General features: G+C 44.6%; 1 protein-coding gene across 3 annotated transcripts in view; it reads left to right on the plus strand.

Annotated features, from left to right (window-relative positions):
• Window positions 1-17,732: 17,732 nt before the first annotated feature.
• Window positions 17,733-22,279, plus strand: part of SLC22A23 (solute carrier family 22 member 23) — a gene marked incomplete at its 3' end in the record, with an annotated part of 165,984 nt that continues 161,437 nt past the window's right edge. For 2 of the 3 annotated variants that reach the window (XM_084618071.1, XM_084618073.1), the window contains exon 1: window positions 17,733-19,252. In XM_084618071.1, coding sequence (XP_084474197.1) covers window positions 18,716-19,252 — 537 coding nt within the window. In that variant the 5' untranslated portion in view covers window positions 17,733-18,715. The remainder of the gene's footprint in view (window positions 19,253-22,279) is intronic. The other variant, XM_084618072.1, reaches the window with a different exon arrangement.

Below are 22,279 nucleotides of genomic sequence, written 5' to 3' on the forward strand. Positions count from 1 at the left end.
ACTGCTACATACAACTCCAAATCTGCTGAACAGCTCTGGAGAGGGCCCTTAGAAAAACCAAGGAACCGTCTCCTGCACCTTTCATACTCCAGAGGACTACCTCAAACAAGAAATCATCACATGCACACTAGGAGAAAAAAAATCAGGAAAACTACCTGGAGATCATGTAGCAAACCCAAAACAACATTATACATAAACCCTGATGACAGCCATCCAATACAAAAACAAAAAGGGGAACCAACTACAACAACCAACAGAGCACCACCTCTGGGAGAAACCAAGACGCCTTGACCCACCACATAGACCCAACACCATGAAATTAACTGGCACAGAAGTATCTATACTCTACAAGGGACTAAATTTCTGCCCCACCACAGAACCTGATATCATACAAACATATAGCAAACAAGAAGAATTCTTCCACCAACTCCACCTCAAGTATTCTTTCACAACAAAGTCAACACCACCCACAACTACCACATCTGCACGGACAGTCATAAAAAAAAAAATCTGACTGGACACCCCACAGCGGCTGAAACCACACAGTAGATCATTACATTAATTGCTTTAGGGGAAAAAAATCGACTGTAAAATCCTCAACAAGCATTACATCCACCACAATCTAAACAGAGTGACTTACCTTTGGACACCAGGTGGACCAATGAACTATCAACCCCCTACAGGTCAAAGTGGATGCTATCCAAAAGTAGCCTGTCCCAAAGTCAGAGAAACAGGTCCAATCCTTCTTAGGCTTGGCCGGATATTACTGGCGATTTGTACCTCAATACAGCCAAATCGCCGCCCCACTGACAGACCTAACCAAAAAGAAATGGCCAAATGCCGTTCAGCAGACTGAAGAGTGTCAGAAGGCCTTTAACCAGCTTAAAGTGACACTCATAACTGACCCTGTGCTAAGGGCCCCAGACTTTGACAATCCGTTCCTAGTAACCACAGATGCGCCAAAACGTGGTGTGGGAGCAGTCTTAATGCGGGAAGGACCGAATCAAGAGTTCCATCCTGTCGTGTTTCTCAGCAAGAAGCTGTCTGAGAGGGAAAGCCACTGGTCAATCAGTGAAAGGGAATGTTACATCATTGTCTATGCTCTGGAAAAGCTACACCCATACGTTTGGGGACAGCGTTTCTACCTGCAAACCGACCATGCTGCGCTACAGTGGCTTCATACTGCCAAGGGAAATAACAAAAAACTTCTTTGGTGGAGTTTAGCTCTCCAAGATTTTGATTTCGACATACAACACATTTCAGGAGCTTCTAACAAAGTGGCTGATGCACTCTCCCATGAAAGTTTCCCAGAATCAACTGGTTAAAATTGTCCTTGAGATGTGGAAAATATTGTTAGTCTTTATACAGTTAGTACTATATTTAGAGATGCATGTGTCTTAAGAACTCTGTTTTCTCCTAGAGCTCCAGGAAGAAATCACAGCCAGTGTTTCACCCTATCTGTGATTTGGGGGGCGTGTCATAAATATAAAGGAAAGGGTAATCACCTTTCTGTATACAGTGCTATAAAATCCCTCCTGGCCAGAGGCAAAATCCTTTCACCTGTTAAGGGTTAAGAAGCTAAGGTAACCTCACTGGCACCTGATCCAAAATGACCAATGAGGGGACAAGATACTTTCAGATCTGGAGTGGGGGAAAAGGGCTTTTATCTGTCTGTGTGATACCTTTGCTGGGAACAGATCAAGTATGCAAGCCCTTCAACTCCTGTAAAGTTAGTAAGTAATCTAGCTAGAAAATGCATTAGGTTTTCTTTGTTTTGGCTTGTAAATTCACTGTGCTGGAGGGAATATGTATTCCTGTTTTTGTGTCTTTTTGTAACTTAAGGTTTTGCCTAGAGGGATTCTCAATGTTTTGAATCTGATTACCCTGTAAAGTATTTACTATCCTGATTTTAAAGAGGTGATTCTTTTACCTTTTCTTTAAATAAAATTCTTCTTTTAAGAACAGGATTGATTTTTCATTGTTCCTAAGATCCAAGAGTTTGGGTCTGTGTTCACCTGTGCTAATTGGTGAGGATATTATTATCAAGCCTTCCCCAGGAAAGGGGGTGTAAGGCTTGGGGGAATATTTTGGGGGAATAGGATTCCAAGTGGTCCTCTCCCTGTTCTTTGTCTAAATCACTTGGTGGTGGCAGTATACTGTTCAAGGAGAAGGCAAAGTTTGTACCTTGGGGAAGTTTTTAACCTAAGCTGGTAAAAATAAGTGTAGGGGGTCTTTAATGCAGGCCCCCACATCTGTACCCTAGAGTTCAGAGCAGGGAGGGAATCCTGACAACTACAAACATTCTAAAGGAAATGCTGACCAGTTTGTGACTGGTTTCCCCTGGTGTGCCACTGAGCCCTCTGACCCACACCAGCCTGGACTCCCTCTCACACTGTGCTGCTGTGACAAGTTGCAAAAGCCCTCCAAGCTTGCACACAGACAGGGTCACACCCAGCTTCCCAGCCTAGGACCCCAGAGCAGCACCATCCTGCCCTGGTCAAATCTGGCCAGTATATGGGTTTAACTCCCGGTCCGCCTCTCCCTCAATGTGAAGAGGACCATGCACTCTTGTGGTAACCAAGCTGAGATTTTCCCCAGACCCTTTAGTCAAATGCACACTGGTTTGGATTAAAGCATAAAATAAGTTTATGAACTATAAAAGGATAGGTTTTAAGTGATTATAAGTGATAGCAAACAGATCAAAGCAGATTACGTAATAAATAAACAAAACTGCAAACTGAGTTTAAAATACTAGATAGGTAGGATATGATTTAGCAAATTCTCACCCTGAGTGATAAACAGGCTAGCAGATTCTTAAGGCACAAGCTGCCTTGGCTTTTCAGCTTGGGTTTCCCAGGTTTTCATACACAGGCTGGAAATCCATCTAGCCTGGGACCATCACTTCCCCCGTTCTGTCTTTTTTTTTTTTTTTGCCTCAGGTGTTTCCAGGTGTGTTGTTGTAGGGAGAGTGAGGTCCCCACATGATGTCATTTTCCCCCTTTTATATCTTCTTCCCACTTGCTGGTAAGCTCTTTTGCTATGACCTTGGTCAAACAGTTCCCATTGTGTAGTGCTCTCTCTGAGAGGTTTCTACTGTACACGGTTCCTGGGGTAATCCTTGTGTTTGTGTGCATTTCCTCAATAAGCCATTAACATTGTTTGGCCTTTTTATTGTTGTACCTGAAAGGCTGAAAACAAAGTGTTTTCAACCTCACAACATGTTTCAGTAACACACACACACACACACACACACACAAACTTCATAACTTCACCTATGACGATAGCACATACAATCCAATGAGATATTAATGTCGAGCAGCTCACGACTTTTAGAATGATACCTCACAAGGCATACTTTGTAAGAACATATGCTAATTACATGACGGTGAATATTGGAGTACCAGGGGGTCACACAGTTCTCTTCAGCACAACCATGACTGAAAACTTGCATTGTAGGCGTTATAAAGAAAGAGAAAATGAAGGCTTGTGAGGACACAGAGGCCCACCAAGATAAGTAAAAGCAGAAATTAACCAGATTCAATTTCCTAACAGTAATGCTTTAGGGCCCTTGTTTATTGTTGGCTGTTGATTCAGTACTCAACCAGTAATCAAACCAGGCAGACTTTAAAAGTTGGAATTTATTGGTTGTCTCTTGAGACTCATTATTGTGATTGCAAAAGTTAATATCACGGCACAGTCTGAATTCTCAATGTATTGTACTAGAATTTCACTTCTATACTTTATTTACAGTTACTGCAGCTATTCCAAAAACTCACCAAACTTCCTGTTTTACCTGCATTAAAAAGCCCCAAGAGACAGCTTTGTTTAAACAGAAAAGTTTTTTAATAGGAAGTTTTGGTAGTGGTGGTGGTGGTGAAAAAATATGTGGTAAAGGAATTTTGACCCACACAACCTTGCCATTGCAATTTCACATCTTTCTTTAATGCCTTGTTTGAGTTAGGCAATGAATGTCACTGAAGTCTCCCTAGCCCACTGCCATAAACTAATTAGTCTAAAATACTGTTGATGCTTAAACATAATGAAAAGGGGAAATGACAAAAGAGACAGTAGCCTGTGCCACAAAAAGGATTCCTATTATATAGCTTCTGCATCTTAAGTAACATCAACCAAAATTAAGTTAAAGAACACTGTGATCAGTATTGATCAGTTTACTGAAGAGTTCAACTCCTAAGGGCTGGTCTACACTGGGAACCTACATCAGTATAGTTATGTCTCTCAGAGAGGTGAAAAATTCTTTCATTGACCTAGCTACCACCTTTAGGGACAGTGGATTACCTATGCTGATGGGAGAACACCTCCTGTCGGCATAGGTAGTGTCTACAGTGAAGTGCTATAGCAGTGCAGCTGCAATAGGGGTTTAAGTGTAGACATAACCTCAGTATTACGTAGTATTTTGGTGCTGAAAGTTAACTTGAAAAAGCCAAGGGTACTATTTAACAGCACAAATAGCCTGCAACCTTCTCTTCCCTACTCCAACTCAAAATGAATGAACTTACAACTCTATTCCAGAAGATGACCCCGTCTTAACTCAACAGATTACTTTAACGAGTAATTATTAAAGTCAATGGAACCTACGAATAAGTAGTACAGGTGAGTCACATCATACACGCATTTAACTTACACAAATTCAACTATACGCGCTCTGCAAAAAAAAAAGAAAAATAACAAGATACCTGTAAATAGTGCGGGTGATTCCGCCCACCATTCCACTCAATGTGCGAATGCCCCGGGGTGACCATGAGATGGGAGACATGAATCTGCTGTTCCCTCAGTTGGTCTCAGTTTCCATGTGCCTCTCATCGTGTGAGCATCTCGCCACGCTGAGTGTTATTCTAGTGTTTAAAGATATGTATTTTTCGTACAACATGGCCCCTAAATGCAAGCCAACTACTTTATCTGGTGCTCAACCGAAGAAACAGCAATCTGTTCCAACACTGGAGGAAAAACTGGCTGTGTTGGACTTATTGAGAGATGCTATGTCGGTCTCCAATGTGGAGTGTGAATATGGCTACAACGAATCTAGCATCCGTGCCATCAAGATTTGAGAGAGAGAAGTGGTGTCAAGCGCTCCAATAACTGCTAAGGTGACGCGCCAGGTAAGTGATAAGAATTTAGTGAAGACTGAAAAGGCATTAAACTTATGGCTGGAAGACATGAACCGTAAATGTGTGCCTATTGATGGCAACACATTGCGAGAAAAGGCTCTTAGCCTCTACACGCTGTTCAAACCTCCCACCAAAGAGGGACAACCTTCTGATGAGAAGGAATTCAAAGCCAGCCAAGGTTGGCTTAATAGTTTTAGGAACTGCTTCAACCTCAGAAACTTGCAGACTACTGGTGAAGCTGCATCTGCCAATGAAGAGGCAGCAAAAGCCTACCCCAAACAATTAAAGAAAATCATAGAAGTAAAGGGCAATCTTCCGGAACAAGTTTTTAATGCTGATGAGACTGGGCTCTTCTGGAAAAGAATGCGCAACCGCACTTACATTTCGAAATCAGAAAAACAAGTCCCTGGCTTCAAAGCTGCTAAAGACCATGTGACTCTGTTGTTTTGTGGCAATGCAGCTGGGCATTTAGTAAAGCTGGGCTTACTCTACAGGGCTGCAAATCCCTGTGCCCTAAAAGGCAAGAACGAAGTCTCCTGCCTGTGTTCTGGCAATCAAATAAAAAGGCTTGGGTGACGGCAGCATTATTTCTGGATTGGTTCCACAAGTGTTTCATTCCGGAGGTCAAGCAGTACCTTGAAGAGAAAGGACTTGACTTTAAAATGTTGCTGATCGTAGACAATGCTCCTGGCCACCATGCGGCACTCCGGTTTGCACATAACGATGTTGAAGTCGTCTTTCTCCCCCCCCCACCCCGATACCACCTCCATCCTCCAACCTCTCGACCAAGTCGTGATTCACTGTTTCAAGGCCACGTACATGAGGCTTATGTTCTCACGGATACTTAGCACTATGGATGCTGATCCCAATCTTAATGTGTTGGACTGTTGGAAGTCCTTCAACATTGCCAATTGCATCACTTACATTAAACAGGCAATGGATGCAACCAAGCCTGAAACAGTCAATGCATGTTGGCAAAACCTATGCAAAGAATGTGTGAACAGGGTCGGCTCTAGGTTTTTTGCTGCTCCATGCAAAAATTTTTTTGTCCGTCCCCCCTTTTTTTTCCACGGCCCCTGCCGCTGGCCCTGCCACAACTCTGCCCCTTCCCTGCCCCATGCCAGCCCCTTCCCCAAATCCCTGGCTCCGCTTTTCCCTTCCTACTTCTCCCTCCCAGGCTTGCCACGCAAAACAGCTGTTTTGCGTGGCAAGCCTAGGAGGGAGGGGGGAGAAGCGGAGTGGCAGCGTGCTCAGGGGAGCAGGTGGAGTGGAGGTGAGCTGGGGTGGGGGATGGGGAGGGCCGTGGGAAATAACCCTCGGGGGGGGGCAGAGGAACCTCTCCCTTCCCCAGCTCACCTCCACTCCACCGCCACCTTCTCCCTCAAGCGTGCCACTGCGCCGCTTCTCCCCCCTCCCTCCCAGGCTTGCCGTGCGAAACAGCTGTTTTGCAGCAAGCCTGGGAGGGAGGGAGGGAGGGAGGGGGGAGTAGCAGTGTGGCGGCGGCATGCTCGGGGAGCAGGCAGAGGTGGAGGTGAGCTGAGGCGGGGGAGGGCACGGGGAGCTGCCGGTGGGTGCAAAGCACCCACCAATTTTTGCCTGTGGGTGCTCCAGCCCCAGAGCACCCATGGAGTCAGCGTCTATGATGGCCAGTGCCAGAATGCCACCCCTGGAAATGTGCTGCCCCAACCACATGCTTGCTTTGCTGGTGCCTAGAGCCAGTCCTGTGTGTGAATGATTTTAAGGGTTTCCCGACCATTGACAAAGAAGTGAAATGCATTGTTCAGGTGGCCAGGCAAGTGGGTGGTGATGGCTTCGTCGACATCCTTGAGGAAGAAATTGAAGAATGAATTGACAGCCATAGAGAAACATTGGCTAACGAAGAGTTAGAGGAACTGATAAAATCGTCTACAGAAGATGAAGATGATGACGACGAACAGGAAGAGCCAGCAAGTTGGAATCTTCATAAATTTTCTGAAGTGTTCCAAGCAGCGAAACACTTGAATGATTTAATTTCTGAATATGATCCCTCTATGGAACGAAGCCTCAAAATCACACGTAGTATTATGGACGATTTGAGACCGTATCAAGAAATGTTTGAGCAGCTCAAGAGACAACAGCGACAGTTGTCGATCACCATGTTTCTCAAGGAAAGACAACCAGCAGCAGATGAGCATATGCAATCAACTTCTCGAGCTGAACCAGAGCCAACCACTTACGACTCGCTCTCCATCACCCAAGCTCTCCGTCACCTCCATCTCCTGGATTGACATCAAGCCTTGACGACCCCCTGTAATTACGCCCTGTAATTAAAAATACAGTACTGTAAAATTATATTTTGCATATGTACTCTTTATTAGATGCTGTACATTACTGTATACATTATACATTTATACATGTTACTGTACAGGGTTGTATACACAGAACCATGTACAGTATATTGTACTTTATGTGCGATTTAAGGGATTTTCAAGGGTAATTTTGACTGTACACGATTTTCGTCTTACGCGCTGACTTTAGAACCTAACCCCTGCGTAAGATGCGACTCCATTGTACTTGAGCGACATTCGCCACTGTACGGAGGACAACCATGAAGTCTATGCAACACTTAAGTCTCACTTAAAAACTCAAAATAGGTTTTAAGTGGTGTATAGGCCTTGTGCTGGCCCTTTTATCCAGGCATGAGGTTCACTCTCTGTAAGAGCAGTGAAATCAGGCTCTAAATTATATTTTAACCCTGTTAGCCTTGCAGACCCAGAGAGTAATCTGGATTCTATTTCTTCTCATGCCTCATAAATAGAACTGTTTATTAAGTCCCAATCAATCATATCTGCAAATCCATCAAAGACAATGCGACTCCACAGATGTCACCAAGGGCATGATTTGAAAAGAAGGGAACTGCACCTGTGTAAATGAGGGCGGAAATTGGCTTGCAGAATCCTTATTATTGCATGAGAAGGAAAGAGCCCAGTTTGGGATCTCAGATTGTGGTTGCAAAGATGACAGAGAAATCATCTTATTACTTTTATACTGAGTGGATTGGATATGGAAACAGCAGAGAAGCAATACACACTGGGACACACTGTGCTATTTTTACAATCGTATCAGAACAGAACTCCCTTTTCGAATACAATCCCTGCTGCAATGAGTTTGGTTGTTCCAGTCCAAGTCCCGATGGACACATTTCCACCTGGCTCAACATAAAACTACACCACCACAAGAGGCACCCATGCTGACAGCCTCTTAGAGAATCCAGCAACTGAATGGTCTTAGAAATGGAACCATCCTCTCTATTCTAAACAGGTTAGTTCCTCTAGGTTGGGATTGATTTTTATGGGCAGGGTGGTATGAGGAAGCTTACATTACCACTGCCTGCTATATAGCAAACAGAAGATTCCAGTTATGAGGTCTGTGAAGCCAGCACAATTAGCAGGTATTCCTGTAAATTCACAAGATTGTTTTTAAAGGGACATGCAAGATGCATTATTTGTAGAGGCAATGGCAGTAGACATTTCTTTAATCAGTATTTATGCCCACTAATTCTTCTAAATTTAGCACCTGTGTCCACTAATCTCCAAGACATCTGGAAGGCATCAGATATCAAAAGGAAAGTAATTGCTCTGGCTCTGGGGAATTAAGCATTGAATTTGTGGGGAAGAAGGATTTAGTCAATGGATTTCTTTCAGGACACCCCCAAAATCTGGCTGCTGCAACTGCTTAGTAAGCAAATGGTGAATCAAACATCTGTGTGCCATGTAAGCACAACTAAACCTATACAATTACTGTGCTCATTCACTTGCATAACAAGTCACATGCCAATTACTTCACTTAGCCTGTTTGGGAGGAGGAGGATCCACTGAAACAGAGTCTGCAGAGCAGCTGGAAGCAATTTCTTTGTCTTCTCATTACTTTCTTTTGATCTTCTCTCTTCATATTTGGCTATGCAGTCACTGCAAATAAGGGGTGTGTTTACTGTGAGATAACTAACTTGCATTAGTTATCCCACTGTAAAATCTGAGTGGAGACAAGGCACATGTAATTTTAAGCATGATGTACCTCTGGGGGAGGGGTGGTCAACACTGTACCTCCACCTGTGGTTGACCACACCTATTTAGTTCACTATTAAATCTACAGGTGCCTTGTCTCCAGTAGGATTTTACAGGGGGATCATTAATGCACATTTGTTATCTCATGGTAAAAACACATGGCAATGAATATAAAGCCTTTCTGTCTGTCTCCTCTTTCAGGCAGTGGATCTGGGCTGACCGTGTTTAAGAGCCCTTAATACAGGGGAGTAGACAGCTTTTTTTATTTGGGAGAGCTAAATAAAATAGCTATTGAATGTCATCTTTGCCTCTGTCACAATAATTAGCTAGTGTAATAACCTAATGTCTCAGTTTCTCTTCAGCCCAGGCTTTCATAAGCATCTGACAGTCTCAGCTGCTTGAAGTCCCTCGCCTTCCCTTGTGGTATCAGCTGGCTCGTGGTAGCTGGGGCTCTGCTGAAGATCTCTCCTGTAGCAGGCTCTAATTCCTTTCTTCCCTGGTTGGGAAATGGTTCTGCAACCAGCATCTCCTGTTCTTGTGAAGCGGAACTCTGTGTGCCTTGGTGAGGTTCGCCTGTCTGTGCTTTTCCCACTCTTACTGCAGCAATGCTGGCTATTTCCCTCCTCTCAGAAAGGCTAATGATCCACTGCCTTTCTATCTCTAGGTTGTGCATCAGAACTTCTGATTCCCCTCTCTCTTGAGAGACCTGGGACAGGCTCATCTCCCCCCACTACCATATGCTCTTTTCCAAAGAGAGTAGGGAAGCCAGTCATCATGAAGCCCAAGATTCTTTGGCAGTCTTTTTGCAGCCTCTAACATGCTGGCAGTCAAAGGGCCTCCAGCTACCATCTTATTTGTAGTCTTTTCTTGTCAGAGACTCTGGGTGAGAGAGGACCACAGAAGGTTATACAAGAAAAACATAAAAGCAATTGTTTTCCAATGTAATCAACTGCTCAGGTACAGGCTGTTCCCTTTCTTCATTTTGACACATTCCAAACAAACTGTTTTACAACAAATGCAGTGACTATATAAAACCGAGAGGACAGCTAAATGTTTCAGTTTGCCAGACAGTTGTGTGTGTGTGTGTGTTTTAATTCTGCAATTCTAAGCCATTCTTACTGAGTAGCAACTGAAGTACAGAAACAATGTATATTTTCAAGATGCTAAAAGGAAATAGTTTTAAAAATGGCTGATTAAAAAGGAAGACACTACATGTCTTTCCATGTGTGTAACTTTGGAAAGCTTTGATCTTTCTGGTTTGATGATTTTCAAGGATTCCATTATTAGGAAGCTAGTGATGACATGCTTTCTTTGTACCTAAAAGTTGTACAATAGTAGAGACTATGTTTGGTTAACTACACAGATGAAGCTTTCACATGGTCTCATTTCAAAATTTGAAAATTATTCAAATTCTTGATGCTCTCATAAATCCAAATGTAACAGAAATGCCATTTCAAGACATGCTTCAGGTGTATGGTTCCGACTTCAGCCATAATGGACTAATCACTCAGCATCATCTGTTGGAAACCAACCATCATCTTACAGAAAGATTGCTGAAGTCGGTTCAGAAATATCTGAATTTCCTCAGCTAAACTATACATCGGCTGTTTTCCAAAGTGGACTGTGGCTGAAAAATTCTATCACATTTGGGGGCAAAAATTGTATTTACTATTATGCTGGTGAAAAACAGTGTTATGTTGGCATTGCTTATGCCATTGACTGAAGGCACATATACCAGCTTAATGTAGTGGAATAACAAAGAGAATGCCATATGAAGTGTTGCAGCATTTCTTTGTGATCCTCTGTTCTTTTATATCCTAGTCATTGAAACAGGCCAAGAGCCAGTATTACTCTTCCCCATTATCATCTACTAAGATTGTTCCTCTTAATAAAAGGATTTTTTTTTAGTTTCATAGATGATTTTTCCTCTACTTCCCCCCACACCCTTCATGGCACCTTCTTCCTTTCTCCAAAACTTCCTGTGTTGCATTTTGGATGCTCTCCTGAAGTATGTGAATAGCTCACGTGTAGCTCGGCACTCTTCTTAGGCTGCTGATGGCAGCATTCCTCTGTTGACAAAATGTCTCCAGTTAGTCTCTTCCAGCTGGAGAGACATTCTAGGAACTTGCATTTCCTGGCTGCCTACTTAGTTTTCAGATTCCTCTGATGTCCTAGCTTCACTGTGCAGCAGAGATAGAAAATTATATTGTAAGTTTAACGGAGGTCACCCAATACAGCATTTTTTGCATAGCTGATGATTCATACTTGCCCTCAAATACATTGGGTGTGTACCGGTGAGCACTATGGCTGATTTTACGCTAGGGGCCCAACCCTGCTCCAGTTGAAGTTAACTGGAATTTTGCTATTTATTTCACAGGGAGCAGAAGCAGGTGCTATGGGTCAGCTCCTGTGAAATGCTAAAGCACCTGCAAGGAGTTGAGTGCCCTGCACTCCCATTGACTTCAACAGGAGCTGATCTAAAGGGCGTAGAACCATTCCTGTTGACTTCAGTGAGCTTGGAATTAGCACCATGAAGGAGGCAGTGGGCCACTTTCCAGGATCGGGCCCTATGAGATGAGGCAACTTTAGCAATGTACTGGAATGAAGGTTTGATCCTTTATATGGCTGAGGTGTAGAAGAGTGATTACATCTAGAATCAGAAATCTGCCAGATCTGATTGTATCATATACCTACGGTTACTTGGCTGCCTGGCTTCTGGAAGATTGAGAAATGTTCACCTGTCAGTGCAAATCTCTTAACTTTAACTGCAAAAATCCTTTGAAAATGAAATAACACACAATATAAATGTTAGGTAGCATTATTTTTTCCCCTTACAACTCTAGTATGTATCCATTTGTGGTATAATCATTTATTTAATCACAAATTTATTAATGAAAACAAACACCAAACACTGTGCTAAAGCCCAGTACATTCTTTCTCTTTAGCTTGAACTAATTGATAGTTTGTTTCCCTATGAAGGCTTTCCTATATTATCATTCTCATTTAGTACGCAATGAAGGGAGCATATACACTCCCACCTGAATATTTTGAAAATATCCATTTAGGAGACAAGCAGAGACCCTGACCCAAATCCTGAGCTGGGCTGTGCTCTGCTGGCCCTAGGAGAATGACCCCAGTGTAAGGAGATTGTTGGGTGGGATAGAGCCAGTGTTGCAGCTGGTATAGACCAGCTGGGGGTATATGTAAGGTGTCCCAATGTCCTGATGATGCCCAGCTAGGGTCCTGGCCCAATGGCAGCTGCTACAAGCTAAAGCAATGCATAGGGTGACTGGCCAGGATCCAGGAAGCATATAAGTATCTTAAAGCCTCCCTGTACCCCAATCCTGTGCAGTCCTGTGGGCATTCTACTTTCTATTCCCCTGTCAACTTTCCTCGTCTGAGTACTGGTCTCTTCTTGGTTTCTTTATACAGTCTGGCTGAGTTTTGGGTGAGAGCCTTCTCTGTAGGACTTGCCATTCAAAACAGCCTTTCTTCTGTTCCCAGATTGTCTAACACCCTGGCTAACAATATCACTTTCCCTTAGTCCACTACTTCATAATTCTTTCACTTGCGGCTGCTGTTTAACTCTACAAAGCACTTGGGATATTGATCTATACAAAATAAAGTTTAATTTATTCTTTCATCATTGTTCAGCAGAGAATGTAAGGGTTATAAAAGAAACAGGGTCATACTGAAATCTTAGATGCACAAGGTGTAAAGCATAGCCCACATCCTAGTGTATACAGAAATAAGTAATTGGTACATGTCCCAGTGGAAATAGTTTGTTTTGGATCAATATTCTGTCCCTTAGTAATTTTAAGACTTCAAATATTGACCTGTAGGACACCAGTGAGAGCCCAGCTCTTGGCAGCAGTGACTCAAAGTTACTGCCATCTGATATCTAGTTGATCGACATAAAATGGAATTGATGGTTTCTATTCCAGTTGTGGGTAGTATCCAAACCCCTTTGCAATTGGCCCTTTTGTCGGATGTCTTTGGGAGAAAGGCCAAGGATTGTACAGGCACCAAGACTCTTTCTGGTATCAGAAATTTTTCTAAATCAGAGGAAAATGGTGGGGGAGGGAGAATTGGGGGAAGATTTACACTAATACTGCTCAGGCTGTGTTTGTTCTGAGGATGGCACTTCAGTCTTCAGAGCTGTCAATTTTGCACACTTCCCCCATAGTAAATTCACTTAAAAAGTGCCTCAGAAGCCAGAATTCTCTGCTAAATACCCTTGTCCAGTGTCTGGGCTGGGATCTGGGATGTACCATGGAGTGGAAGCTAGAAGGATGTCCCCTCTCCCCAGCCATTTGCTTTGTGGCTGATTCCACAGGGTAATGGCTGGAGTAGATTTTGGAGTTAGAGCACCCTTTGCAAGACTGGAAGAGCTGTATGACAGCAGATCCTCTGAACCCACCACTCCCTCATCCCCAGCCTCCTCACTCCCCAGTACAAAGGGGGCTCACTGCCTATGTGGCCTCCCCAAACTCTTGCCATCCACCTTTGTTATACAGAGTTGTATCAGGGCTATTGTAATAGGGCTCCCTGCATCAGCAGGTGTTGGGGGAAGACAAGATTTGCCCCTTCCTGATATTTTTAAATAAGTCTAGTGCTATGGAAATGGATAGTTCAGGTTTCTAGCACCAGTTACAATAATTAGTTCATTATCATCTTTTACTGGTTGCAACTTTTGGCTCGATTAAGCTGCTTTCCCTTCACTACTACAGAACAGGATGAATAACAAAGACTTTGGGTTTCTCCTGTAAAGGAAAGCTCTCCACTGGGCATGTCTTCTACTTGGAGGGGTAACGAAAACCTGGAGAAAGTGCAGGGAAATATTTCATGTTCAATAACATCTTTGATTACAGGCTCTATTTTTATTAAATATGCCAGTTTAGTCCTGTGAGATTGGAACATGGTGATGAATACATTTGAGGCAATTAGGCTTTAAATCACAGTCCTTACATTTGTCTGGTACTTTCTGTAGCATGTATACACACTGGCACAGTTAGTGTGCATTGAGGTGTAATTTATCTGTCTGCATTTTGAGTCAGAGAGTTTCCTCAGGGCACCTCTGACTACTTTACTCTTATAACCCTCAATGGATATACTAGGTGTAGTTCATGTTTTTCTTGCTCTAGAAATCAAGTTACAAAGTAAAACTGACTGTGACCCTCAAAATCTAGCAGCCAGCAGTTCCCATTACAAGTAACAATACACCTTTCTTGCTTATGAACTGATAACTAATATTCTGTACCATTATCACAGTATCTCAATTAAAAGATAGTCACCAGGCTGCAGTTTCACAGCCATTCTGCTGAAAAATATTTTTATTTTTGTTACTGTTGGAAGATTGGAGATCATCTCATGCTTTGAGGGGCATGTCAAATGGCGACTGTCTCAAAGCCTGCGGTTTCTGAACTGGGAGACCAGCTCAAATCCTGGGCCATTTCATAGTAAACATTTGAGGATTTTTAAAAAAAGCTATTGAACTGACTTTCTTCCAACTTGATTTGATTTATACATTTCATTAAGACTTACAAACCTAACCAAGTCTAAAGACTGTATGTACTGTTCAGTAACTTACTGTGCTGTTGTTTAAGAAATTCCTTTTTGTATTGTGTTGTTTGACAACTAATTTATAATTACACACAAAAAACTCATTAAAAGAACATTATTAAGGATTCAAAGTCAAACACTAAAAAATGGGAAACACTGGAATTAAGGCTGACCTGCTTCATTTGTTGCAGGAGTTGGGAGACGTGTACTATTTGTAGTAGTGGGGCAGGCTGCTCTAGGCACACCCATAACTATAGGCCTCCCCTTCAGGTAAAGGGGAGGAACCACTAATCCCAGCCTACAATTGATTCTGGGGGCAACAAATGAAAAAACAGGCCTGGGAGTGAGATCAGAGGTAAAGAATAGGGGATTGAGAGGTGGACAAGGAGCAGAGAACCCCAGACCGCACCAACTGCTCCTCAAAGGGGTCTAGGAAGTCAGTGGACATGGTCTATAGGAATTCTGCTCTGAGGCATGACTAGACAAGGGAACCGAAATAGGCCCCACAGTTGTGAAGTATTGCCTGTCAGACTTTCTCCTCCTGGAGTGATGGATGGCCATCTTGGTCAGTGTCAGGAGGAGGTCCTGTGACTTTGTGGGGCCACGGATGGCTTGTGCATAGATCAGGAGATGGGAGCAAAAATGCAGCCAGAACCTCAGTAAGAGGTTCAGGAGGAGCTGGAAGAGGGCCTGCAACCTGATGCACCCTATGTAGATGTGCACCAGGGTCTCCTCACCGCAAAAAGGACAGGTGTTGGGGGAGTACTTGAACTGCACCAGGTACATGCCTGGGCTCACAGCTCCATGGATGAGCCACCAACCTGGTGGGCCATGGAAGCAGAGAGAAGTGCAGAGTGGCCCACTGGGGTTCCTCACCCTCTGCTGGTTGGTAAATGGATAATGAATCAGGAAGAAAATGGACGGTCTCATGGTTAAGGCAGTTGAATGCTGTCCTGGAGAAATGGATTCTATCCATGTTTCTGCTACAGTGGCCTAGACCCTGAAAGTTATCAAGGCAAATCAATGGCCATTCACAAATAAATTGTTTGCCTAAATATACTAGCAATAGCTCCAATCTTACAAACACTTTTACTAGTGAAGTAACTTTACATACTGACTGTCTACATGCGCCATTGTTTGCAGAATCATTGTCTATACTGTTTTTATGATTTCCACAAATTTGAAATTTCTGCTTTTCTCAAAGGCATCTGGCAGGAAAAAATCCAAAAGGTGAAATTGACTGTAAACAAAAGTAAAACTCACTAGCCTTTCTCCCAGCCTAGAGAAATGCAAAGGGAAAAAAATTATCAGCATTTATTATGAAAAGTAAATTATATTTACAGTTATTTTTAGATATTAGATTTTATTGGTAAATGTTGGTGAATGTCAATTTCACCATAGGCTCACAAACAGATGAAAAAATATTTCCACTGATAATCGAAATTTACAGACAGGCAAAGAAAGAAAAAGGCTGCTTGAGAACTTCTTAGAGTTGGATTTTAGGATATTTAGTTCATATATTTAGAGTGTGATGTTGACAAATTGTATTTTAATGGTTGTACAGTTTTAACTTTTTGAAACTCAGCATCTACTGTCACTGAATAATTATCAGCTCCCCCATTGTCTGATCCCCCATCATTTTCAACAGTTGTAAAAATTTAAATCAATACAAATTGCAAAAAAAAATTAAAACCCATAATTCTGCACAACTGTGAAAATTTAAATTGATACAAAAATACTTAAAAACAAACATTGATAATTCAGTTGAAATTATAAAAATTGAATTCTGTCAAGCCTAGTTTTAATTATCTCAGAGATTAACACAGGTAATTATTTGTTTGTAATTTAATTTTTCACCTGACACTCTCTTTGAAATTATGCACATACATCTTTCAAGTTCCAACTATTTTGTATCTGTCTAGGCTTCAGAGACAGGATGTTCTGGTTCAACCTCTAGTCTTTCCTTTGACCCCTCTGGGCCTCCCCATCAGTTACTCTTTATGTTCTGGTTATCTAATCTCCCTTCTTCAGTCACTCAGGGTGGTTTTGTAACTTGGCTTCTCATAGCTTGTCTGAACCAGCAAGCTGCAGGACTCTTATCTTACTGAATAATAGACATAATAGAGGAAATAATTCACATAGAACTAAACAACGTTATTTTACTCCCCCACCCACCCCCTATCGTTTTAATTAGAAAGGAACAACTATTAACCTTGGAGCTATTTTTCATGTTCAAGTCTTTTTTGCTCCTACCACTAATAAATTAGTTAATTGTGAAGGGCTTTGCATATTTCCATGAAAAGTGCCATGTAAGTATAATTTGTGTTGTGGTGTAAACAAGTTCACAGAACTCATTTACAAGAACATATGCCAAATGTAACAACTGTTATCCAAGACAGTGTTGCAATGCTTTTCCATCCTACCCCAGCGCTGGCTGCATTCCAGTGGTGGGTGAAAGCAGTTATAATTTATTAAGGGATGTTGGTGATCTTCCCGGAGGATATATATGTTGATGTAAAATACAGCACTACCTCTGCTGCAGTAGTGATACTATCTTGGCCACCTGAAGGGGTGCTGTTAGGCTGGATTCATTTTAACTCTACCCCGTTTTATTCTCCTTACACTAACACAATGTCATATCCAACCCATAGGGGATAAAAGCATCTCTTTACCAACTCACAGCGAATAAGCCATTTGCCTAAGTACATTTAAACAGCTTTAAGAGACCAGACAGATATCTCAACACTAGCCAAAAGAGATACCCTAGCGGGACGTGCTTAACTGAAGAGACTCCGGGAGAAGGAAGCCTAGCACGAAGACCCACTCCGATTCCTTTAAACTGGGGGTAGCTAGAGTGAGGAGGAGAGGAACCAAAGCGATCAGAGGTGTGTGTGTGTGAGTCGATCTTGTTTCAAAAGCTGCTACGTTCGCTGACACCCCCCCCCCCCCCCCACACACACACATCGAGCCATCCTGCTGGTGCTGGCTGACACCACATCCACCGCCTTGTGCCTGAGCCAAACCCTGCTGCTGTTCAGCGCAAGCTCCTAAATCCTCCTCCACTTTCCTAGCCGGCTCGGTCCCCCTGCCCCAGAGAGCCGGAGCAGCAGGCGGCGCAGGAGATCAGCGGATCTGGCCAGGGTGGCCAGTGAGCGCGCTGGATTTCCCCCCTCTTCTGCTGATCATGGCTTGAGCTCGGCTGCCGGTGGAGGTGCCTGGGGTGGGGGAAGGGCTGCGTCCGGCTGCTCCCTGCAGGGGGAGCCAGGCTGCCGCCGAGGGCCCGGGCGCAGGTGCTGTTACCTTTACCTCTGGGGGCGGGCTGGGGGCTGGCTCTGCAGGTTGAGGCTGCCGAGAGAGGCGCACTCGGAAGGGAGTGGGGAGCGCTCCCCGCCCCTTTCCTCCGGTACGTGCAGCAGCAGGAGCCGAGGCGAGCTGCAGCCTCGGGAGAGAGAAAGAGGCGCCGCCACGCAGCGGAGCGAGCTTCGCCCGGCAGCAGCGGCGGCTCTCGGGGCTTCTCCCGCAGCCCGGCGGGCCCCGGGGTGGGGGGACTCGCCCCCCGTGGCGCGGAGCCAGATGTGCGGGGCCAGGGGCTGGAAGGAGCCAGCCAGGCGGTGCCGTGAGCTCTGCCCTGCGGGGCCGCTGCCCCCGGCTTGCCCACGGGACCCGTAGCGGGTGCTGGGGCAGGGAAGCCGCGGCGCGGCCGTGCGGAGCGGAGGCGGCTTTGCAGAGGCTTCCCCAACGCGGCCGGGTGGCGGCGCGGGGCAGGCTCGGTTGCGGCTGCCGGCGGCGGGGGTGTCTCGGCCGAGCGCGGCTTGAGGCGCAGGGCAGGGGGAGTCCCCGGCTGCGTGGGCGGCTCGGGTCGCCCTCCCCGGGCGTGCAGAGCCCGCGGCGCAGTTGGCAGCTCCGCGCTCACTTCGAAGCGCCCAGGCTCGGAGCGCGGCCGGCCCCATCCCGCCCCCTCGGCTCTCTATGTGAGGCTCCCGGATGGCGATAGACCGGCGACGCGAAGCGGCCGGCGGAGGCCGGCAGCTGCCCGAGGAGAACGGGTCCCTGCCGGCCGGGGAGGCGGGCTCGGCAGCAGCAGCGGCGCCGGCGGTGGCTCCCCCCGCGGCCGCGGAGATCCAGACCCTGCCGCCGCCGCCTGCCGGCGGCTCCTGCAGCCCCCTGCTGCTGGACTACGATGGCTCGGTGCTGCCTTTCCTGGGCGGGCTGGGCGGCGGGTACCAGAGGACCCTGGTGCTGCTCACTTGGATCCCGGCCCTTTTCATCGGCTTCAGCCAGTTCTCGGACTCCTTCCTGCTGGACCAGCCGGACTTCTGGTGCCTGGAGGCGGACGGGCAGGGCAACGGGACGGGCCACTTGACCCGGGGCCCCGCGAACCGCAGCCAGAGCGGCATAGGCGGGATGCTGGGGACCCCGGCGCTGCCCACCCCGCCGCCGGGAGACAACGCCAGCCAATGCCATTGCCACGAGTGGCAGTACCGGATCAGAGCCGGCCTCGTCCAGAACGTCGTGAGCAAGGTAAGGAGCAGGGGGGGCTCCCCCGGGCATCTCCCCCTCCCGCGGCGCCGCCCCCGCACTGCGCCCCTGGCCGCTCTGCTCCAGGGCTGCTGGCTTATTAGCAGTCCTTAATTTGTGCCGGGTCTGAGCCCCCACACCTCTAGGCTTGGCCGTTCATAGCCCTCGCCCCCGTGGGCTTGTTGCCTCAGTTATGAAAGTAAAAAAATTGCTTGAGCCCCAGCACCTAATTGCTTGAGCCTTGACACCTCTTTCATTACAAATTAAGTATTGCTTATTTGTCCCTCCAAGCAGGGGCGCTGGAATCATTTGTATAGTGGGGGTGCCTAGAGCTATTGAACCAAACTGTAAACACTGAAAATGATGGAAACCACTTCAAGCCAGGGGGTGCCAGAGCACCCCTAGTTCCAGTACCTTTGCCTCCAAGCTCATTAACACAAGCCCGCCTGACAACTGCATAGGCTGAGGGGTTACAGAAGCTGGAGGACAAAATATGCAAGGTGGGTTTGACTGTGGAGTCCTTCCCCCAGGGGAGGAGGGACACCCCACTTAAACTTGTGCTCAGACATCTAGGAAGGAAAGCAGGCCAGGTGGCAACTAGCTGGTGTCTGGGTCACATGCTTCTGAACCCTTATCTACTTCCTGAATGCCAGATTCTTTATAGGTTTGTTTTTCTAATGGGACTGGCATGAACAAGATATATTACTGGCAGGTGTTGGTCAGAAGTTACACCCAGCTGTGTCATTGAACCTGAATCCTTAACTTGCAACAACTCTTGTTAATGTAATTCTGGGCCTCTCCTAAACACAGTTGTCAGTATTGCCAATTTTTGTGGCTGTTTTGAACATGCATATACACACATACATATATACAACCTGAAAAATAGGTTGGCACACTGGGCTTGTCATGAAGCATTTGAACCCACACATCCAGAAGCAAAAGCAATCAATAACCCATTAGACAGCTAGCCTTGAATAAATCCCATGCTTTGCATCCTGATGTACTCTTTGAACTAATGTATTTAAAACCCAACCACTTTTTTCCTTTCCTCCTCTTTCCTATCTACTCCAATATTATTCTAGACTTCTGTCTCAGGTTTATGTTTGAATGCATTTTTGTTACTACATTACAAAGTCTTGAGGGACAAGAAATAGGACATGGGGTCTACAGTCAGTGGCTGTTTTACTGATATACTCATCTAATCTTCACAGTTTTCAGTGCTAGCACTAATCTCTCAAGAACTACAAATCCATTGGGCTAATGAAAAGACTATTTTAAAATAAAACCTTTCTACAGTTGTACCATGGTTGTCAGCAAACAGCAAAAAGAAAACACTTCTGACCAGAGAACCTCAAGTCATTACACAGGCTGCCCCTGTACCAATGCAGCATACTAAGCAGATCAGTTTTAGATTACACAACAAAAGCTGTTGAGGGTGGCAGTGAGGAACGCAGATTTGAGAATCACACAACTGGTATGCACTGTGAAATATAAGTATTTCTTTTTGGCAATGTACTTGGTGAAGGAATAAAGGGGGACACATGCATTTTAGGTATAGAAATCATTCTAATCGAAAGGAAAAATGTATACTGCTTGCTTTGTATTGCATAAAGTAATCCTGTAAATCATAAACATGGTTTATAGTTAAAGCTACAATGAACTGATAGTATTTCCATATATGCTAATTAGCATATGTATAGCATATGTATAACTTTGCCCTTACACATGATGAATTTTTAATATATGTTTGTTATTTACATTAGTGGTGCAAAAGTCTTTTTTGTACCATCTGTATACAATTCATTGATATTAGTAAACAACTGTAGCTCATGAGATATAAAACAAAAATGTTACATCATGAGAGTTCCCTTAATCTCAAACCCCCAAAGCTCAGCAAAAATTAGTTCTCACATGGGAACTCTGTTTGGATTAACTGTGCTGCATTGCTTTCCACAACTAGACATGCAGTAATCAAATGACCAGTCTCGTTGCTCTTTCTTGCAGCCAGCACAGGCTCATATCAGTTATTGGAAAGCATTTCAGTTTTTCAGCATGTCCCTCAAAGTGTACATGGTGTGAAAAAATCAACCAGATATAGAGCAAGCAAATAAACCCCAGAAAAAGTCAAAAGCACAATGGGTCAAAAATCTGTCATATTCCCTCTGCAAAGATGAACACACACACTGAATTTAGTGTTATGTGATATAAAACTGCAAATCTGAAATTCAGTGTTTGATGGGGACAGATTATCTTCTGTTATGACTGGAGACTGAGCTATGCATATGTTCTAGGACAGTAGTTTTCAACCTGTGGTCCATGGATCCCCAGGGGTCTGCAGACTGTGCCTAAGATTTCCAAAGGGGTCACACCTCCATCTGAAATTTTTTAGGGGTCCACAAATGAAAAAAGGTTGAAAACCACTGCTTTTGGGCAGTGGTTCTCAACCAGGGGTACACATACCCTTGGGGATACGCAGAGGTCTTCCAGGGGGCACATCAACTCATCCTTATATTTGCCTGGTTTTACAACAGGCTACATAAAAAGCACTAGTGAAGTCAGTACAGACTAAAATTTCATACAGACAATGCCTTGTTTATACAGCTCTATATAGTATACACTGAAATGTAAGTACAATATTTATATTCCAATTGATTTATTTTATAATTATATGGTAAAAATGAGAATGTAAGCAATTTTTCAGTAATTGTGTGCTGGGACACTTTTGTAAGTGTCATAAAAATAAAGGGAAGGGTAACCACCTTTCTGTATACAGTGCTATAAAATCCCTCCTGGCCAGAGGCAAAACCCTTTCACCTGTAAAGGGTTAAGAAGCTAAGATAACCTCGCTGGCACCTGACCAATGAGGAGACAAGATACTTTAAAATCGGGAGGGGGCGGGAAACAAAGGGTTTGTCTGTCTGTCTGTGTGATGCTTTTGCCGGGAACAGATCAGGAATGCAGTCTCAGAACTTCTGTTAATTAGTAAGTAATCTAGCTAGAAATGCGTTAGATTTCCTTTTGTTTAATGGC

The sequence above is a fragment of the Lepidochelys olivacea genome (assembly GCF_965140295.1).
Source record: "Lepidochelys olivacea isolate rLepOli2 genome assembly, chromosome: 2".
NCBI lineage: Eukaryota > Metazoa > Chordata > Testudines > Cheloniidae > Lepidochelys > Lepidochelys olivacea.